This window comes from Microcaecilia unicolor, chromosome 5, assembly GCF_901765095.1.
Source record: "Microcaecilia unicolor chromosome 5, aMicUni1.1, whole genome shotgun sequence".
NCBI classification, from domain to species: domain Eukaryota; kingdom Metazoa; phylum Chordata; class Amphibia; order Gymnophiona; family Siphonopidae; genus Microcaecilia; species Microcaecilia unicolor.
Genome location: NC_044035.1, coordinates 112452011 through 112469374, shown reverse-complemented (window position 1 = coordinate 112469374; position 17364 = coordinate 112452011). Strand labels below are relative to the sequence as shown.

The window sequence follows — 17364 nt, the reverse complement described above, 5'->3', positions numbered from 1 at the left end:
AGAAGAATGAGGATGGAATATTGACCTCTGGATTTAGCCAGTAAGGTCATTGGAGACTTTAGTAAGCGCAGTTTCGGTTGAGTGGAGAGGGCGAAAACCAGATTGTAGTGGGTCAAGAATAGCATGTGAGGAGAGAAAATCAAGGCAGCGGCGGTGAACAGCACGCTCAAGTAATTTGGAGAGAAAAGGAAGGAGGGAGATGGGTCGGTAATTAGAGGGACAAGTAGGGTCGAGTGAAGGCTTCTTAAGGAGAGGTGTGACCACAGCATGTTTAAAGGCAGCAGGGACAGTCGCAGTGGAAAGTGAGAGTGTGACAGATAAAAGGAATAAGAGCAGGAGAGATGGCATTAAGAAGGTGGGTGGGAATGGGATCAGAGGAACAGGTGGTACATTTTGAGGAAGAAAGGAGAAGTGTAGTTTCCTCAATAGTAACTTCAGGAAAGGAGGAAAGGGAATGAGGGGAAGGAGAGAGAGGGGAACGGACTAGTGGAGGGAGAGGTGGTGAGGTAGAGAAAGCAAGGTTTATCTTTTGAACCTTGTTGTGAAAGAATTCAGCAAGGGTCTGAGGAGATAATGAAGGGGGAGTTGGGGGAGGGGGCACCTTGAGGAGAGAGTTCAATGTGGTGAAGAGAAGTCGAGGATTAGAGCCAAGAGAGTTGGTCAGTTGGATATAATAATCCTGTTTGGCACGTAAAAGAGCAGATTGGAAGGAGGTCAGCATGAACTTAAAGTGTAAGAAATCAGCAAGGGCCCGAGATTTCCGCCAGAGGCGTTCGGCGGAGTGGGTACAGGAACGTAGGTAGCGGATATTAGAAGTCAGCCAAGTTTGGAGTTTTGTACGCCTTACAGGGCGGGTCATCAAAGGTGCAAGAGTGTCTAAGGCAGAGGATAGAGTATTGTTGTAAGAAGAAACAGCCTCATTGACAGACGTGGATGGTGCCAAGTAGAGAGGAGGTTTGAAACATGGGAGGATAGAGATGAAGGGTCAATATCGTGAAGATTCCTAGATAAATTAGATAAGATAGGACGGGACTGGGAGGGAGGAGATTTAAGTGTGAAAGTTATAAGATGGTGATCAGAGGAGGGAAGATCAGAGGCAAGGAAACTAGAAGGTGAACAGTTGGAGAAGATGAGATCAAGACAGTGACCATTTTGATGAGTGGGGGAGGTGGAGCATAGTTGGAGATTAAAGGAGGACGTTAAATCGAGTAACTTGGAAATAAAAGAGTTGGAAGGATCATTAGCAGGAATATTAAAGTCACCAAGGATGAGAGAGGGGGAGGAAGGATCATGGAAGAAGGCAAGCCAGGCGTCAAAGCCACTGAGAAAGGATGAAAGGGACTTATGAGGGGGACGATAAATGACCGCTATTCGAAGAGGCAGAGGAGAGAAAAGGCGGATAGAGTGGACTTCAAAGGAGGAAAAACAGTGAGATTGAGGTGGAAGAAGGGGTTGAAATCTGGAGGAGGGAGAGAGAAGTAGTCCAACACCGCCGCCACGGCCAGCAGGGCGAGGAGTATGTGAAAATAGATAACCGCCATGGCACAGGGCTGCGACTGAAGCAGAGTCATCAGGGCAGAGCCAGGTTTCTGTTATGGCGAGCAGATGGAGGTGACGTGAGATAAAGAGGTCCTGGATATAGAGGAGTTTGTTACAGATAGAGCGGGCATTCCATAGGGCGCAAGAGAAGGGCAGAGAAGAGGAGGGAATAGAGATGAGGTTAGAGAGGTCACGGTGAGATCTGTAGAGTTTGGATAATAGTTGGTGAGGAGGGCCAGGATTGGGATTGATGTCACCAGCTTGAGAGTAAGAGAAGGAGTAAAAGAGAGCGGAGGAGAGTAGGAGAGGTGTGGCCACGAAGGCGTCGAAGGCGAGAGGTATTTAGGTGGAATGGGGAAGGCAAAATGGAGGGAAGAAAGAGACGGAGATTAAAAGCGAAGAGGGTGGGAGAGTAGGTGAGGTGATGAAGTCAATGGATGGGAAGTGAGTTCCTGTAGCGGAGAGAGGTAGGGGGTGAGGGAAAAGATTAGGAAGGGACAGAGCTAGGAAGAGAATGTGAATAGGGGCCATAAACGATTAAGGTACTTTAGCAACTAGAAAAAGATTAGATACAAAGAGAAAAATGCGGAGCCCTGAGTGGATCGGAGTGGACCTGGGTGTCACCCCAGAGAAGGCTGTAAGGATATGCAGATGAGCTGCAAGTCCTCCACAGCACCTGAAAGGCAGCCGGTGGTAGAGCTGGGCACCTCTCAGCTGAGGAAAGGCTTACCAGGGGTTAGGCTGAAGCCAGCATTCCTCCCCCTGAGGGTCGCCTGATCCTAGCCAAAAAGCACCTGGAAACTCTGTGCACTTGGAGAGAAGGCCCTGGGAAGATCGGGGTGGAACTGGAGTCACCCCGGATACAGCTGTGAGGAAATGCAGAAGGGCTGCAAGTCCTCCACAGCACCTGGTGGGAGCGCTGGGCACCTAGAACGGAGGCCCTGAGTGGATCGGAGTGGACCTGGGTGTCACCCCAGAGAAGGCTGTAAGGCTATGCAGATGAGCTGCAAGTCCTCCACAGCACCTGAAAGGCAGCCAGTGGTAGAGCTGAGCAATAGAAAGAGAAAGTAAAAAAGAAAAATACAGAACATTGAAAACAAAGATTCAGTAACCAAAAATTGACTAGGCAGAGAGAGCAGTATTCACACCTAAAAATTTCCCAAAGAGGAAAGTTTTTAACATTTTACGGAGTATCATGTAATCTCACTGAACCCTAATGACTTCGACAAGGAGTTCCAACATTTGTGCCCTGATAAGCAAATCCCACTGCAAGAGATTTTGAGGGAGGTTAAGTTGTGGATGCAAGCCAATTATTTGTCCCTGAATTTATTAAAGACGGAAATCATGCTTGTAACTGGATCGAGTAGGGAAATGATTTATAATCCTGTTGTGTTTGAGGGGATGCAGATCCCAATTAAAAACTAGATTACAATTCTGGGTGTTATCATTGATTCACGATTGTCTATACAAGTGCAAGTCTCTAAGTTACTACAGACAGTTTGGTTTTTGTTTTTTTTTGGTTGAAATCTGAGTAAGTTAAACCCGTTATTGCCAAAGTATGATTTTCAGATTGTGGTTTTCAGAGTTTAGTGTTTACAAAATTGGGCTATTGTAATAGCCTTTTCTTGAGCATTACAGGGGCCAGAATTCATGCACTGCAGGTAGTTCAGCATGCTGCTGTACGCATGAATTTTGGTTTGGGATGTTTTGAGTCTGTTTCAGGTGCAATGATAGTGCTTCACTGGTTACCAATTATCTATAGATTTTGTTTTAAATTGCTAATATTGGTTTCTAAGACTATACATGATTCAGTTGCTGTATATTTTAGGAAGGTGTTGCACTGCTATAAGCCTACACGAGTTTTACATTTTGAAAATACACAGCATTAGATTGTTCCATCATTTAAGTGTCTGTGCTCCACTACGACTTCAAAGGCAGCATTATCTTATGCTGGCCGTATTGGGTGGAATGAATTACCGTTGAGACTTCGTTTGCTGCAAAAGTTTGACATTTTTATGAAACAGCTTAAGGCATTGTTATTTATTTATTATTTTGGATTTTGCTCACACCTTTTTCAATAGTAGCTCAAGATGAGTTACATTCAGGTACACTGGGTATTTTTGTTTGCACAGGCATATTTAGGGTTTTAACTTAATGTCTCTGTATTTTATGAAGATGGAAGAGTGATGTATATGTACATCACTCTTCCATCTTCATAAAATACAGAGACATTAAGTTAAAACCCTGAATATGCCTGTGCAAACAAAAATACCCAGTATACCTGAATGTAACTCACCTTGAGCTATATATGCTGATTGTCTTTTGTATGTAACCACTACCAGTTCTCTTAGTGTAGACTCCAATGGATAAGCAGCGTGGTCGATCATAAAGGTGTATGATCAAAAGGGTTAGTGAGGACCATGAATTTTGTTTTGTCCCTATTCAATTTTAATTTGAAATCAGATGCCCACGATGCCATCAGGTCTAAACGTGATTTAACCACTAACAGAATTTCTTGAAAGAAATATGTTCTACCTGTATTGTGGGCAGATTTGTCTAATGCATATTGATTGTAGATAATCCTGCAAGCCAGACTAGCTAGGAGATACTCCACATCCAACTTCAGAAATGATTTTTTTTTTTTAAACCTGCACAGTGTCCCATTTACTTCACTTTATTTTTCTTTTACTTTACTATATTCTGTACCTATTGGATTCATTCAATTATTGTAATTGGTTATGTTGCGTAGTCTGCTTTCTACTTTTTTTTTCTCTTTTTTTATCATGAAAATGGTTAAGTAAAAAAAACAAAAAACAGACAAATGATAGGGTAAAATACTGTTTGTTGAGAATGAAGGCTTGGAATGTTGTAGCCCTTGTAGAGCCTGTTCCAACTTAGAAGGAAGGAGGAAGAAGCTGTCAGGCTCCTCCTATAACTGTGAGCTTTACAAAAAAATTGTATTAAAATGTTCTACAAAGAATAAATCAAGTTATATAAAATACCAAATTATGCATGTTTCTAGCAAAGTAAAATAAAATGACTACCAAGTGGAAGATCCTCTAAAGAGACTTGCATAAGAATTACTGGGAAACAACAAAGGGGATCCAGATACTTATTCTGTTGATTCTGCGAAGAATACATCCACTTCTTAATAAACTTGGGTTTTCTTGTAATGCAAGTTGATGGTGAATCATCTGTTATGTTGTTCTTGACTATTCTTAATAGATCAAATAGATGAAAATCTGAAGCTAGCCCTGCAGAAAGACTTGAATACTATGGCTCCAGGTCTCACAATACAGGTAGGTCGTTGTGATTTATGTTTTACCTACTGTAAATTATTTGAGGAGTAACCTGGTGGTTAGAGCAGTGCGATATAAACCAGGGATATCAAGGCTCCTTCTTGTGATCTTGGGCAAGTCACTTAGGTGCCCTTTTACTAAAGCTTAGCATGTGCTAAACGCTGTGCATCCTATTTCATACCTGTGGGTCATGTGGCACTTAGCACGCGCTATGCTCTAGTAAAAGGGCCCCGTAATCCATCATTGCTTCAGGAATAAATGTAGGGTCTATTTACTAACCATGTTAATGCACATTAACATGTATTAAAGCGAGTTAAGTGCCTCATTAGTAAATATGACCCATTGTGAATAATGGGGTTTGTATTGTTTACTGTCTGTTTATACTCATTCATACAGGTTAGTAAATGAGGCTGATTGTAAACCCTCGTGGGCAGGGCTTATTGTTCCTGTTTGTATCTCACCTTAAGCTTGTATTTGGAAAGGTGAATAATTAAGGCGAGTAATTCACATACACAGTGAAATGAGAGGAGATGCCAGCATAAGGAAAGGGTAGTCAATATAAGGCAATGAAACTATATTGGGGTGCATCTAGTTGAAGAGATCATACCAACAAGTTAAGCAAAATTTGGTAATGCTAATTCTCATCAGAGAATGTGCCCTTTTGATAACATTACCCCAAAACAAATGTGCGCACACATAAAAAAGTGAAATCTTGTAAACATGGGAAATTAAATTAAAACCTTTGACCTGTACATCCTTACCCATTATTCATATTCCTACTGCCTGTTCTCACTGCTGTACATCTTATTTTGGAATCAGGGCAAGAGTAATAAGTTTGTATTACATGTCTGAAAATTATTTTACCACTTTTATTTTTTTTGTGAAGTAGATTTTTATGTATGGTACATCTTGTCCAATTTCCCTCTTTTTATCTTTTACCTTTTTTTTTCTATTTTTAGTTCTTTCTAACCCAACTGAAGTTGGAAAGAATTATACAGAAGATGTCATAAATGTCCATTTTGTCTTTTTTGCACAGTAAAGGGCCCTTTTACTAAAGCTTAGTGCGTGCGCTAAGTGTTGTTTGGACCACATGGCACTTAGCACACATTAATGTCTGCACATGCTAAGTTTTAATAAAAGAGCCCTTAAGTCTTTGAAATTGTAATGGGATAGAACTTGGCACATGAGAAAAAAAAGTAAAAACAAAAACACATTTTCAAAAGTGGGCCAAATCAGACTGGTGTTTCCAGAGAAATTAATCCCCCCCCCCCCCCCCAAAAAAAAAAAATGGCCCAGTGCATTTCTATGTGAGAAGGAATTCAGCTTCCGTAGTACAGAAATTTCCATAGAGTGAAATACAGTGCACTCCATTTAAGTGCACGTCGGATAAGCGCATGCTCTGTTTAACTGCATGCCATACTTCGGTCCTGTTTTTGGCGCCATCAATTTCTATGGGAACAAACTTCGGTTTAGCGCACCACTGATAAGTGCAAGATTCACTTATATGCATGTTTTAAGACCGCTCCTCTGCAGGAAAGACTCTGCATAAGCGCACGCACGGAATATGGAAGCCGATTGGCATGTGACAAAGGGACGATAAATTTGAAATCTCATTCGTTAACTGCCACAGGCAGAATAAGCAAAAGAATGTTGTTAGAGTGTACACTGGAGTCGTCGTCATCGCGCAACTGTAAGACTTTACACTGGCTGAACGAATAGAAGTTCTTAAAAAATTAGAAAACAAACAAAGTCAAGCATCTATTGCTAAAGAATATGGTGTCAATCCCAGTCAAATTTCACATATCTTGAAGCAGAAAGATCAGTTTCTGGAAGACTGACAAAACAATACAAATCCACACTGGAAACGTAAACGGGCGGGAAAAGCTGAGGATGTAGAAGATGCTCTTCTTCGGTGGTTTTCCCAAGTCAGGAGCAGACAGTTTCCTATCAGTGGTCCACTGCTTATGGAGAAAGCTAATCAGCTAGCTGAAAGTCTTGGACTAACTGAATTCAAAGCCACTGTTGGATGGTTGGAAAGATGGAAAGAGAGAAACAACATAAAATTCAAGAAACAGCATGGTGAAAAACAAGACGCTGATGACTTTGGTGCTGAAAATTGGGTTGTTTCAGTTCTTCCTACCATCTTGAACGAGTTTGCACCTCGTGACATTTTCAATGCTGACGAAAACGGTCTCTACTGGCGAGCGATTCCTGATGCAACACTTGCATTCAAACAAGCCAAAACTACAGGAAGTAAAACGTTGAAGGACCGACTGATGATCCTCCATTGCTGCAATATGGATGGGAGTGAGAAGTTGGAACCACTCGTCATTGGAAAGAGCAAACAGTCCCGTTGCTTCAAGAATGTTAAGCGACTTCCTGTGTCATACGAGGCTAACGCAAATTCATGGATGACTGGGGAAATTTGGATTCTCCGAGGACAAGCAGGCTGCTTGTTCTCACTGATGGGTGACGTCCACGTCCAAAGTCCTTTGCTAGCCCTCGCGCGGCCGTCTTCCCGCCCGAAACCGGCTCGAGCCGGCCAGTCTTCTTTTGTCCGCACTCGGTACGGTCGTGTTTTCGCCGTGTCGAGCCCCGGAAAGTCGACCTCGCGCGTCCAATTTGTTTTGAGCGTGTTTTTTTCCTTCGGGAAAGCTTTACCTTAGTCGGGAAGTGCTCCGGAAACCCCTCGCCGGGTTTCGTGTAAATCCTCCCCGTACTTCCAGCTTTTTTGCCCCGGTAAGTTTTCTTTCGTCGTCGGGGAAGGCCTCTTTTCGGCCTCGGTCGAGATTTTTTCTCCCTCTAAATTTGGTGCTTCAAATTTCGCCATTTCGGCTTTTGATTTCGCCGGCGTGATTTTTCCGCCCATGACATCGAAGCCTTCCAGCGGCTTCAAGAAGTGCACCCAGTGCGCCCGGGTTATCTCGCTCACTGATCGACACTCGTCGTGTCTTCAGTGTCTGGGGGCCGAGCACCGCCCTCAGAACTGCAGTCTGTGTTCCCTGCTTCAAAGGCGGACTCAGGTAGCGAGACTAGCCCAGTGGAACGTGTTGTTCTCGGGCTCTTCGTCGGCATCGGCACCGGGATCTTCGAGTGCATCGACGTCGTCAGCGTCCAGACCATCTTCCTCGGCCGCCCCTGCATCGAGTGCATCGAGGCATCGGGCCTCTGCATCGGCGCCGAGACATCGGATAGCTGCATCGACGTCGGTGGTACCAGGACCTCGTCTGCTGATGTCGTCGGACGGTGGTGCATCGGGTGGAGTGCAGGTGAGGGCTGTCCATTCCCCTGCTGGTGGCGGTGAGCCCTCGGGTGGGTCTCCTCCTACCCTGAGGGCTCCTGCGGTACAGCCCCCCCGAGATCGACCTTCTTCAGTCTCGGCCCCGAGGAAGCGACGGATGGATTCGACGTCCTCGTCGGTGCCGGGGAGCTCCGGTGACATGCTTCGGAAGAAATCGAAGAAGCATCGACACCGGTCTCCTCCCCGTGTCGGCACCGAGAGCTCTGGGTCGCCGAGGGAGTCGGCACCCAGCAGGCATCGGCACCGAGAGGACCGCTCACCCTCTGTTCAGGAGGTGTCGATGCGCTCCGCTCTGGACAGCCCGGAACAGCCTCCACGCCCGGAACAGGTACTGACGTCGACGCCTGCATCGACCTCTCAGCCTTTCTCTGCAGCCACTCTAAACGAGAGCCTCCGGGCCGTTCTCCCAGAGATTCTGGGAGAGCTGTTGCGCCCTACCCCTCCGGTACCGGCGGTGCTTGCGCCACCGGTACCGTCGAGCGTGGCGCCGGCTGGCCCATCGCCCAGGTTGAGGTCCCCGACGTCGGTACCGCGTGCGGTGCCGACCGCGGCCACCTCCCAGGAAGGCTCCCCGACTACGTCGGCGGAGGGAGCTTCGCCGATGCGGGCGAGGGAGTCTACCTCTCGACGCCCCCATCGTGGACTGGGTTCCACAGAGTCGAGCAGGGCGAGGTTGCAGACACAGGTCCGTGAGCTTGTGTCTGACACCGAGGGTGAGGCCTCGTGGGAGGAAGAGGAAGATCCCAGATATTTCTCTGACGAGGAGTCTGCGGGTCTTCCGTCTGATCCCACTCCCTCTCCTGAGAGACAGCTTTCTCCTCCCGAGAGTCTGTCTTTTGCCTCCTTTGTCCGGGAGATGTCTACGGCCATCCCCTTCCCGGTGGTTGTGGAGGACGAGCCCAGGGCTGAAATGTTTGAGCTCCTGGACTATCCTTCTCCACCTAAGGAAGCGTCCACTGTTCCCTTGCACCATGTCCTGAAGAAGACATTGCTTGCGAACTGGACCAAGCCATTAACTAATCCCCACATTCCCAAGAAGATCGAGTCCCAGTACCGGATCCATGGGGACCCAGAGCTGATGCGCACTCAGTTGCCTCATGACTCTGGAGTTGTGGATTTGGCCCTAAAGAAGGCTAAGAGTTCTAGGGAACATGCTTCGGCGCCCCCGGGCAAGGACGCTAGAACCTTAGACTCCTTTGGGAGGAAGGCCTACCATTCCTCTATGCTCGTGTCCAAGATCCAGTCTTACCAGCTCTACACGAGCATACACATGCGGAACAATGTGCGACAGTTGGCGGGCTTGGTTGATGCTCTTCCCCCTGAGCAAGCCAAGCCTTTTCAGGAGGTGGTCAGGCAGCTGAAGGCGTGCAGAAAATTCCTGGCCAGAGGAGTTTATGACACTTTTGATGTTGCGTCCAGGGCCGCTGCTCAAGGTGTGGTGATGCGCAGGCTCTCATGGCTGCGTGCCGCCGACCTGGAGAATAGAATCCAGCAGCGGATTGCGGACTCGCCTTGCCGTGCGGATAACATTTTTGGCGAAAAAGTCGAACAGGTGGTAGAGTCTCTCCACCAGCGGGACACCGCATTCGACAAGTTCGCCCGCCGGCAGCCTTCAGCTTCTACCTCTACAGGTAGACGATTTTTCGGGGGAAGGAAGACTGTTCCCTATACTTCTGGCAAGCGTAGGTACAATCCTCCTTCCCGACAGCCTGCGGCCCAGGCTAAGCCCCAGCGCGCTCGCTCTCGTCAGCAGCGTGCGAATCAGCAAGGCCCCGTGGCTCCCCAGCAAAAGCAAGGGGCGAGCTTTTGACTGGCTCCAGCAGAGCATAGCCGACATCCAAGTGTCAGTGCCGGGCGACCTGCCTGTCGGAGTGAGGTTGAAAGCTTTTCACCAAAGGTGGCCTCTCATAACCTCCGATCAGTGGGTTCTCCAAATAGTCCGGCAAGGATACACCCTCAATTTGGCCTCACAACCTCCAAATTGTCCACCGGGAGTTCAGTCCTACAGCTTCCAGCACAAGCAGGTACTTGCAGAGGAACTCTCCGCCCTTCTCAGCGCCAATGCGGTCGAGCCCGTGCCATCCGGGCAAGAAGGGCTGGGATTCTATTCCAGGTACTTCCTTGTGGAAAAGAAAACAGGGGGGATGCGTCCCATCCTAGACCTAAGGGCCCTGAACAAATATCTCGTAAAAGAAAAGTTCAGGATGCTTTCCCTGGGCACCCTTCTCCCCATGATTCAGCAAAACGATTGGCTATGCTCTCTGGACTTGAAGGATGCCTACACACACATCCCGATACTGCCAGCTCACAGACAGTATCTGCGATTTCAGCTGGGCACACGCCACTTCCAGTACTGTGTGCTACCCTTTGGGCTCGCCTCTGCGCCCAGGGTGTTCACAAAGTGCCTAGCTGTGGTAGCAGCGGCGCTTCGCAGGCTGGGGGTGCACGTGTTCCCATATCTCGACGATTGGCTGGTGAAGAACACATCCGAGGCAGGAGCCCTGCAGTCCATGCAGATGACTATTCGCCTCCTGGAGCTACTGGGGTTTGTGATAAATTACCCAAAGTCCCATCTTCTCCCAGTGCAGAAACTCGAATTCATCGGAGCCCTGCTGGATTCTCGGACGGCTCGCGCCTATCTCCCAGAGGCGAGGGCCAACAACTTTTTGTCCCTCGTCTCGCGGGTGCGAGCGTCCCAGCAGATCACAGCTCGGCAGATGTTGAGATTGCTGGGCCACATGGCCTCCACAGTTCATGTGACTCCCATGGCCCGCCTTCACATGAGATCTGCTCAATGGACCCTAGCCTCCCAGTGGTATCAGGCCGCTGGGGGTCTAGAGGACGTGATCCACCTGTCCACGAGTTTTCTCGAATCCCTGTATTGGTGGACGATTTGCTCCAATTTGACTCTGGGACGTCCCTTCCAAATTCCTCAGCCACAAAAAGTGCTGACCACGGATGCGTCTCTCCTGGGATGGGGAGCTCATGTCGATGGGCTTCACACCCAAGGAAGGTGGTCCCTCCAAGAAAGCGATCTACAGATCAACCTTCTGGAGTTGCGAGCGATCTGGAACGCTCTGAAGGCTTTCAGAGATCGGCTGTCCCACCAAATTATCCAAATTCAGACAGACAATCAGGTTGCCATGTACTATGTCAACAAGCAGGGGGGCACCGGATCTCGCCCCCTGTGTCAGGAAGCCGTCAGCATGTGGCTCTGGGCTCGCCGTCAAGGCATGGTGCTCCAAGCCACATATCTGGCAGGCATAAACAACAGTCTGGCCGACAGGTTGAGCAGGATTATGCAACCTCACGAGTGGTCGCTCAATTCCCGTGTAGTGCGACAGATCTTCCAGGCGTGGGGCACCCCCCTGGTGGATCTCTTCGCATCTCAAGTGAACCACAAGGTCCCTCAGTTCTGTTCCAGGCTTCAGGCCCACGGCAGACTGGCGTCGGATGCCTTCCTCCTGGATTGGGGGGAGGGCCTCCTGTATGCTTATCCTCCCATCCCTCTGGTGGGGAAGACTTTGTTGAAACTCAAGCAAGACCGAGGCACCATGATTCTGATTGCTCCTTTTTGGCTGCGTCAGATCTGGTTCCCCCTTCTTCTGGAGTTATCCTCCGAAGAACCGTGGAGATTGGAGTGTTTTCCGACCCTCATCACGCAGGACGAAGGGGCTCTTCTGCATCCCAACCTCCAGTCCCTGGCTCTCACGGCCTGGATGTTGAGGGCGTAGACTTTGCCTCTTTGGGTCTGCCAGAGGGTGTCTCCCGCATCTTGCTTGCTTCCAGGAAAGACTCCACCAAGAGAAGTTACTTCTTTCATTGGAGGAGGTTTGCCGTCTGGTGTGACAGCAAGGCCCTAGATCCTCGCTCTTGTCCTACACAGACCCTGCTTGAATACCTTCTGCACTTGTCTGAGTCTGGTCTGAAGACCAACTCCGTAAGAGTTCACCTTAGTGCAATCAGTGCATACCATTACCAAGTGGAAGGTAAGCCGATCTCAGGACAGCCTTTAGTTGTTCGCTTCATGAGAGGTTTGCTTTTGTCAAAGCCCCCTGTCAAGCCTCCTACAGTGTCATGGGATCTCAATGTCGTTCTCACCCAGCTGATGAAACCTCCTTTTGAGCCACTGGATTCATGCCATCCGAAGTACTTGACCTGGAAGGTCATTTTCTTGGTGGCAGTTACTTCGGCTCGTAGAGTCAGTGAGCTTCAGGCCCTGGTAGCCCAGGCCCCTTACACTAAATTTCATCACAACAGAGTAGTCCTCCGCACTCACCCTAAGTTCCTGCCAAAGGTCGTGTCGGAGTTCCATCTGAACCAGTCAATTGTCTTGCCAACATTCTTTCCCCGTCCTCATTCCTGCCCTGCTGAACGTCAGCTGCACACATTGGACTGCAAGAGAGCATTGGCCTTCTACCTGGAGCGGACACAGCCCCACAGACAGTCCGCCCAATTGTTTGTTTCTTTTGATCCCAATAGGAGGGGAGTGGCTGTAGGGAAACGCACCATATCCAATTGGCTAGCAGATTGCATTTCCTTCACTTACGCCCAGGCGGGGCTGGCTCTTGAGGGTCATGTCACGGCTCATAATGTTAGAGCCATGGCTGCGTCGGTAGCCCACTTGAAGTCAGCCTCCATTGAAGAAATTTGCAAAGCTGCGACGTGGGCTTCTGTCCACACATTCACATCCCATTACTGCCTGCAGCAGGATACCCGACGCGACAGTCGGTTCGGGCAGTCAGTTCTTCAGAACCTGTTTGGGCTTTAGGATCCAACTCCACCCCCCGAGGGCCCTGTTTGTTCTGTTCCAGGCTACACTCTCAGTTAGTTGGTAAATTTTTTAGGTCAATCTCAGTTATGGCCTCGCCGTTGCGAGGCCCAATTGACCAATGTTGTTGTTTTGAGTGAGCCTGGGGGCTAGGGATACCCCATCAGTGAGAACAAGCAGCCTGCTTGTCCTCGGAGAAAGCGAATGCTACATACCTGTAGAAGGTATTCTCCGAGGACAGCAGGCTGATTGTTCTCACCAACCCGCCCGCCTCCCCTTTGGAGTTGTGTCTTCCCTTGAAGTGTATTGTCTTGCTACATACTGGACTGGCCGGCTCGAGCCGGTTTCGGGCGGGAAGACGGCCGCGCATGCGCGGTGCGCGCGGGCGCGCGAGGGCTAGCAAAGGACTTCGCTAGTGAAGTTTCCGATTGGAGGGGCTGCCGTGGACGTCACCCATCAGTGAGAACAATCAGCCTGCTGTCCTCGGAGAATACCTTCTACAGGTATGTAGCATTCGCTTTCAGTGGCTAAAGAAGTTAGACACTAGAATGTGGGCACAAAAGCGTCAGATTTTGTTGCTTTATGATGATTGTGCTGCACACAGGGATGATGTCAGGCTGTCTAACGTCAAGGTGGTCTTCCAGCCACCAAACACTACCTCTCTGATCCAACCTATGGATCAAGGCATAATAGCCAATTTCAAACAACATTATAGGGCTCTTGTGCTACGTCGTCTGATGAGCGTTATGATGACCAGACTGGCAAGGATAAAAGTGCTGTTGAACTGGCTCGTAATCTATCACTGTTGGATTCCCTACATATGCAGAAAGAAACCTGGAATCATGTTACACAGGCAACCATTGTGAACTGCTACAAGTGGGCAAGCTTTGTTAAGGATGTGGAGAGGGACGAAACAGATGCAGCTGTTGCAAACGCGTCAGATGAACAGGCTATTGACATCCCAGCCGGTGTTACTGAAGAGGAGTTTCATCACTACGTAGCTGTTGATTACGATCTACAAACAGCTGACGACAGCATTGATGTCGAGATATGCACCTACATGCAGGCAACGGCTGATGATGAAACAAATGATGAAATGAGCAGTGAGGCACATGCTGACGAAATTCAACAACCTCCTGTCACTTTTGCAAGAGCGCTGGAGAGTCTCAACACCGTATGGGCCTATATGGAGGCCACTGGATGTCATTGCTATGACAGTTTTTACCGTCTGGCAGACGTAGTCTATGAAACTCACAGACACAAGAGTATACAGAGGACTATGACTGAGTACTTGAAGTAAGCCTAACGTCAGTTAATGGAGATTGTGTAACGTCAGTTAACGGAGACTGTATACTGTATGTATAATAAACAGTACTGTACATATGTTTATCAGATGCCAAGCTTCTTTGGGTCACAACGGTTAAGTGCATGCTTCGGTTAATTGCATGTATTTCTTTGGTCCCAGACCCTTGCACTTAAGCAGATTGCCATGTATAGCAATTAGGGAATTCTCCTTTCAAACTTCCTCTCCCAGTTCTCTTCTTTCCAAACCCTCCCAATCTGCTGTTACCTCTAGAGACTACCCTCCAAAAGACTACCACTGTGCAACTGCCCCACTCCTAAAAGCTACCCTTGCAACTGCTCTATCACCCCACAAATTGCCCCTCTAAACTACCGCCACAACTCTCCCACTATTCTGCAAACTGTCCTACCCCCAAAAACTACCTGCTGCAGCTATTTAACCACCTAACACACTGCACCCCCAGAAACTGTCTCCCCCTGCAACTACCCCACCATCCTGCAGACCGCTCCAGCTTCCAAAAAACTATCCTCTTGCTGCAACTGCACCTCTCAACGTAATCTACCCCCCACATCTTCTCCACAATCCTACAAACTGCTGCCACCCTCCAAGCCTGTCCTCTACAAACTGCCCACATTCCTAAAACCTACCTCCCCACAACTGCCTTGGTACCCTGCAAGCGCTTCCTGCTCCCAAAATCTACCCCACCACCCCTAGCTACCTGCCCCCCCCCCCCCCTACAGATCTAAAACATTCAGAGGATACACACAACGGAGATGTGCACACGAGGATTACAAATAATTCCCTAGGTGTGATATACTGCATTTTAATTTATTTATAATACAATACAGGTACTTATAGTCTACAGTTATTAAAGGAACTGGTTCAGTGTGGATTACAGTTAGAAAACCAATCCTTTTAGGGGAAAACTTTTGTTTGGGACAGACTTAGAATAGATTGTGAAGGACCTCGGTGACTCTAAGGGCCAGCGCCTCCCGGAGGAGAGGCCCAAGTTTGTACGACCAGCTGGACCTAGACCTAAGTTTAGGGATACACAGAGTTACCGTCCAGGTCGCAGGGCATCTTTTCAGAAATCAAAGTCTTCTCAGAGGCCTCAGCCCTTGCAAGATGACAGGCGGGCCTTCCTTTCCGGTAACAGAAACCAGCCCGCAGCCAGGTCCGGCCAGTGATGGGGCCCTGGTCCATATCCAGCCGGTTATTGGGAGCAGACTGTCCCTATTCCTGGTGGAGTGGACCAGGGTAACATGCCACGAATGGGTCTTGGAGGTTATCAGAGACGGCTACAAGTTAGAATTGGCTCGTCCGATATTTATTTATTTTTGTTACATTTGTACCCCGCGCTTTCCCACTCGTGGCAGGCTCAATGCGGCTTACATGGGGCAATGGAGGGTTAAGTGACTTGCCCAAAGTCACAAGGAGCTGCCTGTGCCGGGAATCGAACTCAGTTCCTCAGTTCCCCAGGACCAAAGTCCACCACCCTAACCACTAGGCCACTCCTCCACTCTTTTCTGGAATCTCCTTGCAAATGTCCTGCCAAGGTGTGGGCCGTTCGACACACCCTCCTCAACTTACAACGGCTGGGTGCCGTCCAGCCTGTACCCCCAGCAGAAAGAGGGTGCGGTCGATACTCCTTTTATTTTGTGGTATAAAAAAAGGGCGGTTCTTAGATCTCAAGTGCGCCAACAGGTCCTTACGGATTCGGCTTTTCCGCATGGAAATCCTCCGATCGGTGATCGCAGCAGTACAGCCAGGGGAGTTTTTGACCTCTCTCGATCTCAAAGAGACCTATTTACACATTCCAATCTGGCCTCCCCAAAGGCTCTTTCTTCGGTTTGCAGTGCTCGGTTGTCATTTTCAATTCAAAGCGATGCCCTTCGGCGTAGCCACAGTGCCTCGGACCTTTTCCAAGGACCTGGTAGTAGTGGTGGCCTATCTCAGGAAGGAAGGGATTCAGGTCCATCCCTATCTAGACGACTGGCTTGTGCAGGCGTCTTTCGAGGAGAGTCAGCGGGCAACCGACAAAGTGGTCGGGTTGCTTCAGTCTGTTGGTTGGGTGATCAACTTCCCAAAGTGCAGGCTAAAGCCTTCCCAGACGCTGGAATACTTGGGGGTGTGCTCTGATACTCGAAAAGGGATAGTTTCTTTTCCTTCAGCTCGAGCACAGCGGTTACAGGCTCAGTTACGAGTGCTGTTTCAAACTCTGAACCCGCGGACTTGGAACTGTGTACAAGTTCTAGGTTCCACGGCTCCACCTTGGACGTGGTAAAGTGGACCAGAGCTCATATGCGCCCCCTCCAGTGGCACCTTCTGAGCCGTTGGTCTCCACTCTCGGAGGATTACGAGGTTCGGGTGCCATGTTCGGCCCGTCTTCACACAATCATGCACTGGTGCTTCATTCAAAAGAATCTGGTGTCGGGCATTCTTCTGGCAACCCCGGACTGGAAGATAGTGACCACGGATGTGTCACTGTCTGGCTGGGGGGCTTATTGCCTGCAACAGACAGCCCAGGGTGTTTGGACTTCGACGGAGGCGTCATGATCCATCAACCGCTTGGAGTTACGGGCGATTTGTCTGGCCCTTTGGGAGTTTCTGTCTCTTCTCCGCGGGTGCCCAGTTTGAGTTCTTTCAGACAATGCGACGGCGGTCGCCTACGTAAACCGTCAGGGGGGCACCCCTAGCACTCGAGGCGGCTCTGATCTGCCGTTGGGCAGAGACTCCTCTCTCTTTCTTGACAGCGGCTCATATAGCGGGGTCACAGAATGTGCAAGCGGACTTTCTCAGTCGCCACCAGTTGGATCCGGGGGAATGGATGCTGTCCCCTCTGGCCTTCGATCAGATAACTGTCCGTTGGGGGATGCCAGAGATGGACTTAATGGCCACCGCATTCAATGCGAAGGTTCCTCGTTTCTTCAGCAGGGGACGAGAGCTGGGCTCAGAAGGCATCGATGCCCTTTTTCAACCTTGGCCCAGGGGCCTTCTCTATGCCTTTCCCCCGTGGCCAATGGTGGGCAGGTTACTGACTCGCATTGCCAGTCATCCCGGTCGAGTGATCCTAGTGGCCCCGGATACAAAATACTCCTAATCATCTACTGCATCTACCTAATCCATCACACGCTCACAATCCCTCTCACGG

General features: G+C 49.0%; 1 protein-coding gene across 3 annotated transcripts in view; it reads left to right on the top strand.

The window, feature by feature from the left end:
- Positions 1-17364, top strand: part of LOC115470217 (erlin-1-like) — a 129796-nt gene that overhangs the window by 86505 nt on the left and 25927 nt on the right. For all 3 annotated transcript variants that reach the window (XM_030203197.1, XM_030203199.1, XM_030203198.1), the window contains one exon: positions 4765-4838. In XM_030203197.1, the coding sequence (XP_030059057.1) occupies positions 4765-4838 (74 nt within the window). The remainder of the gene's footprint in view (positions 1-4764; positions 4839-17364) is intronic.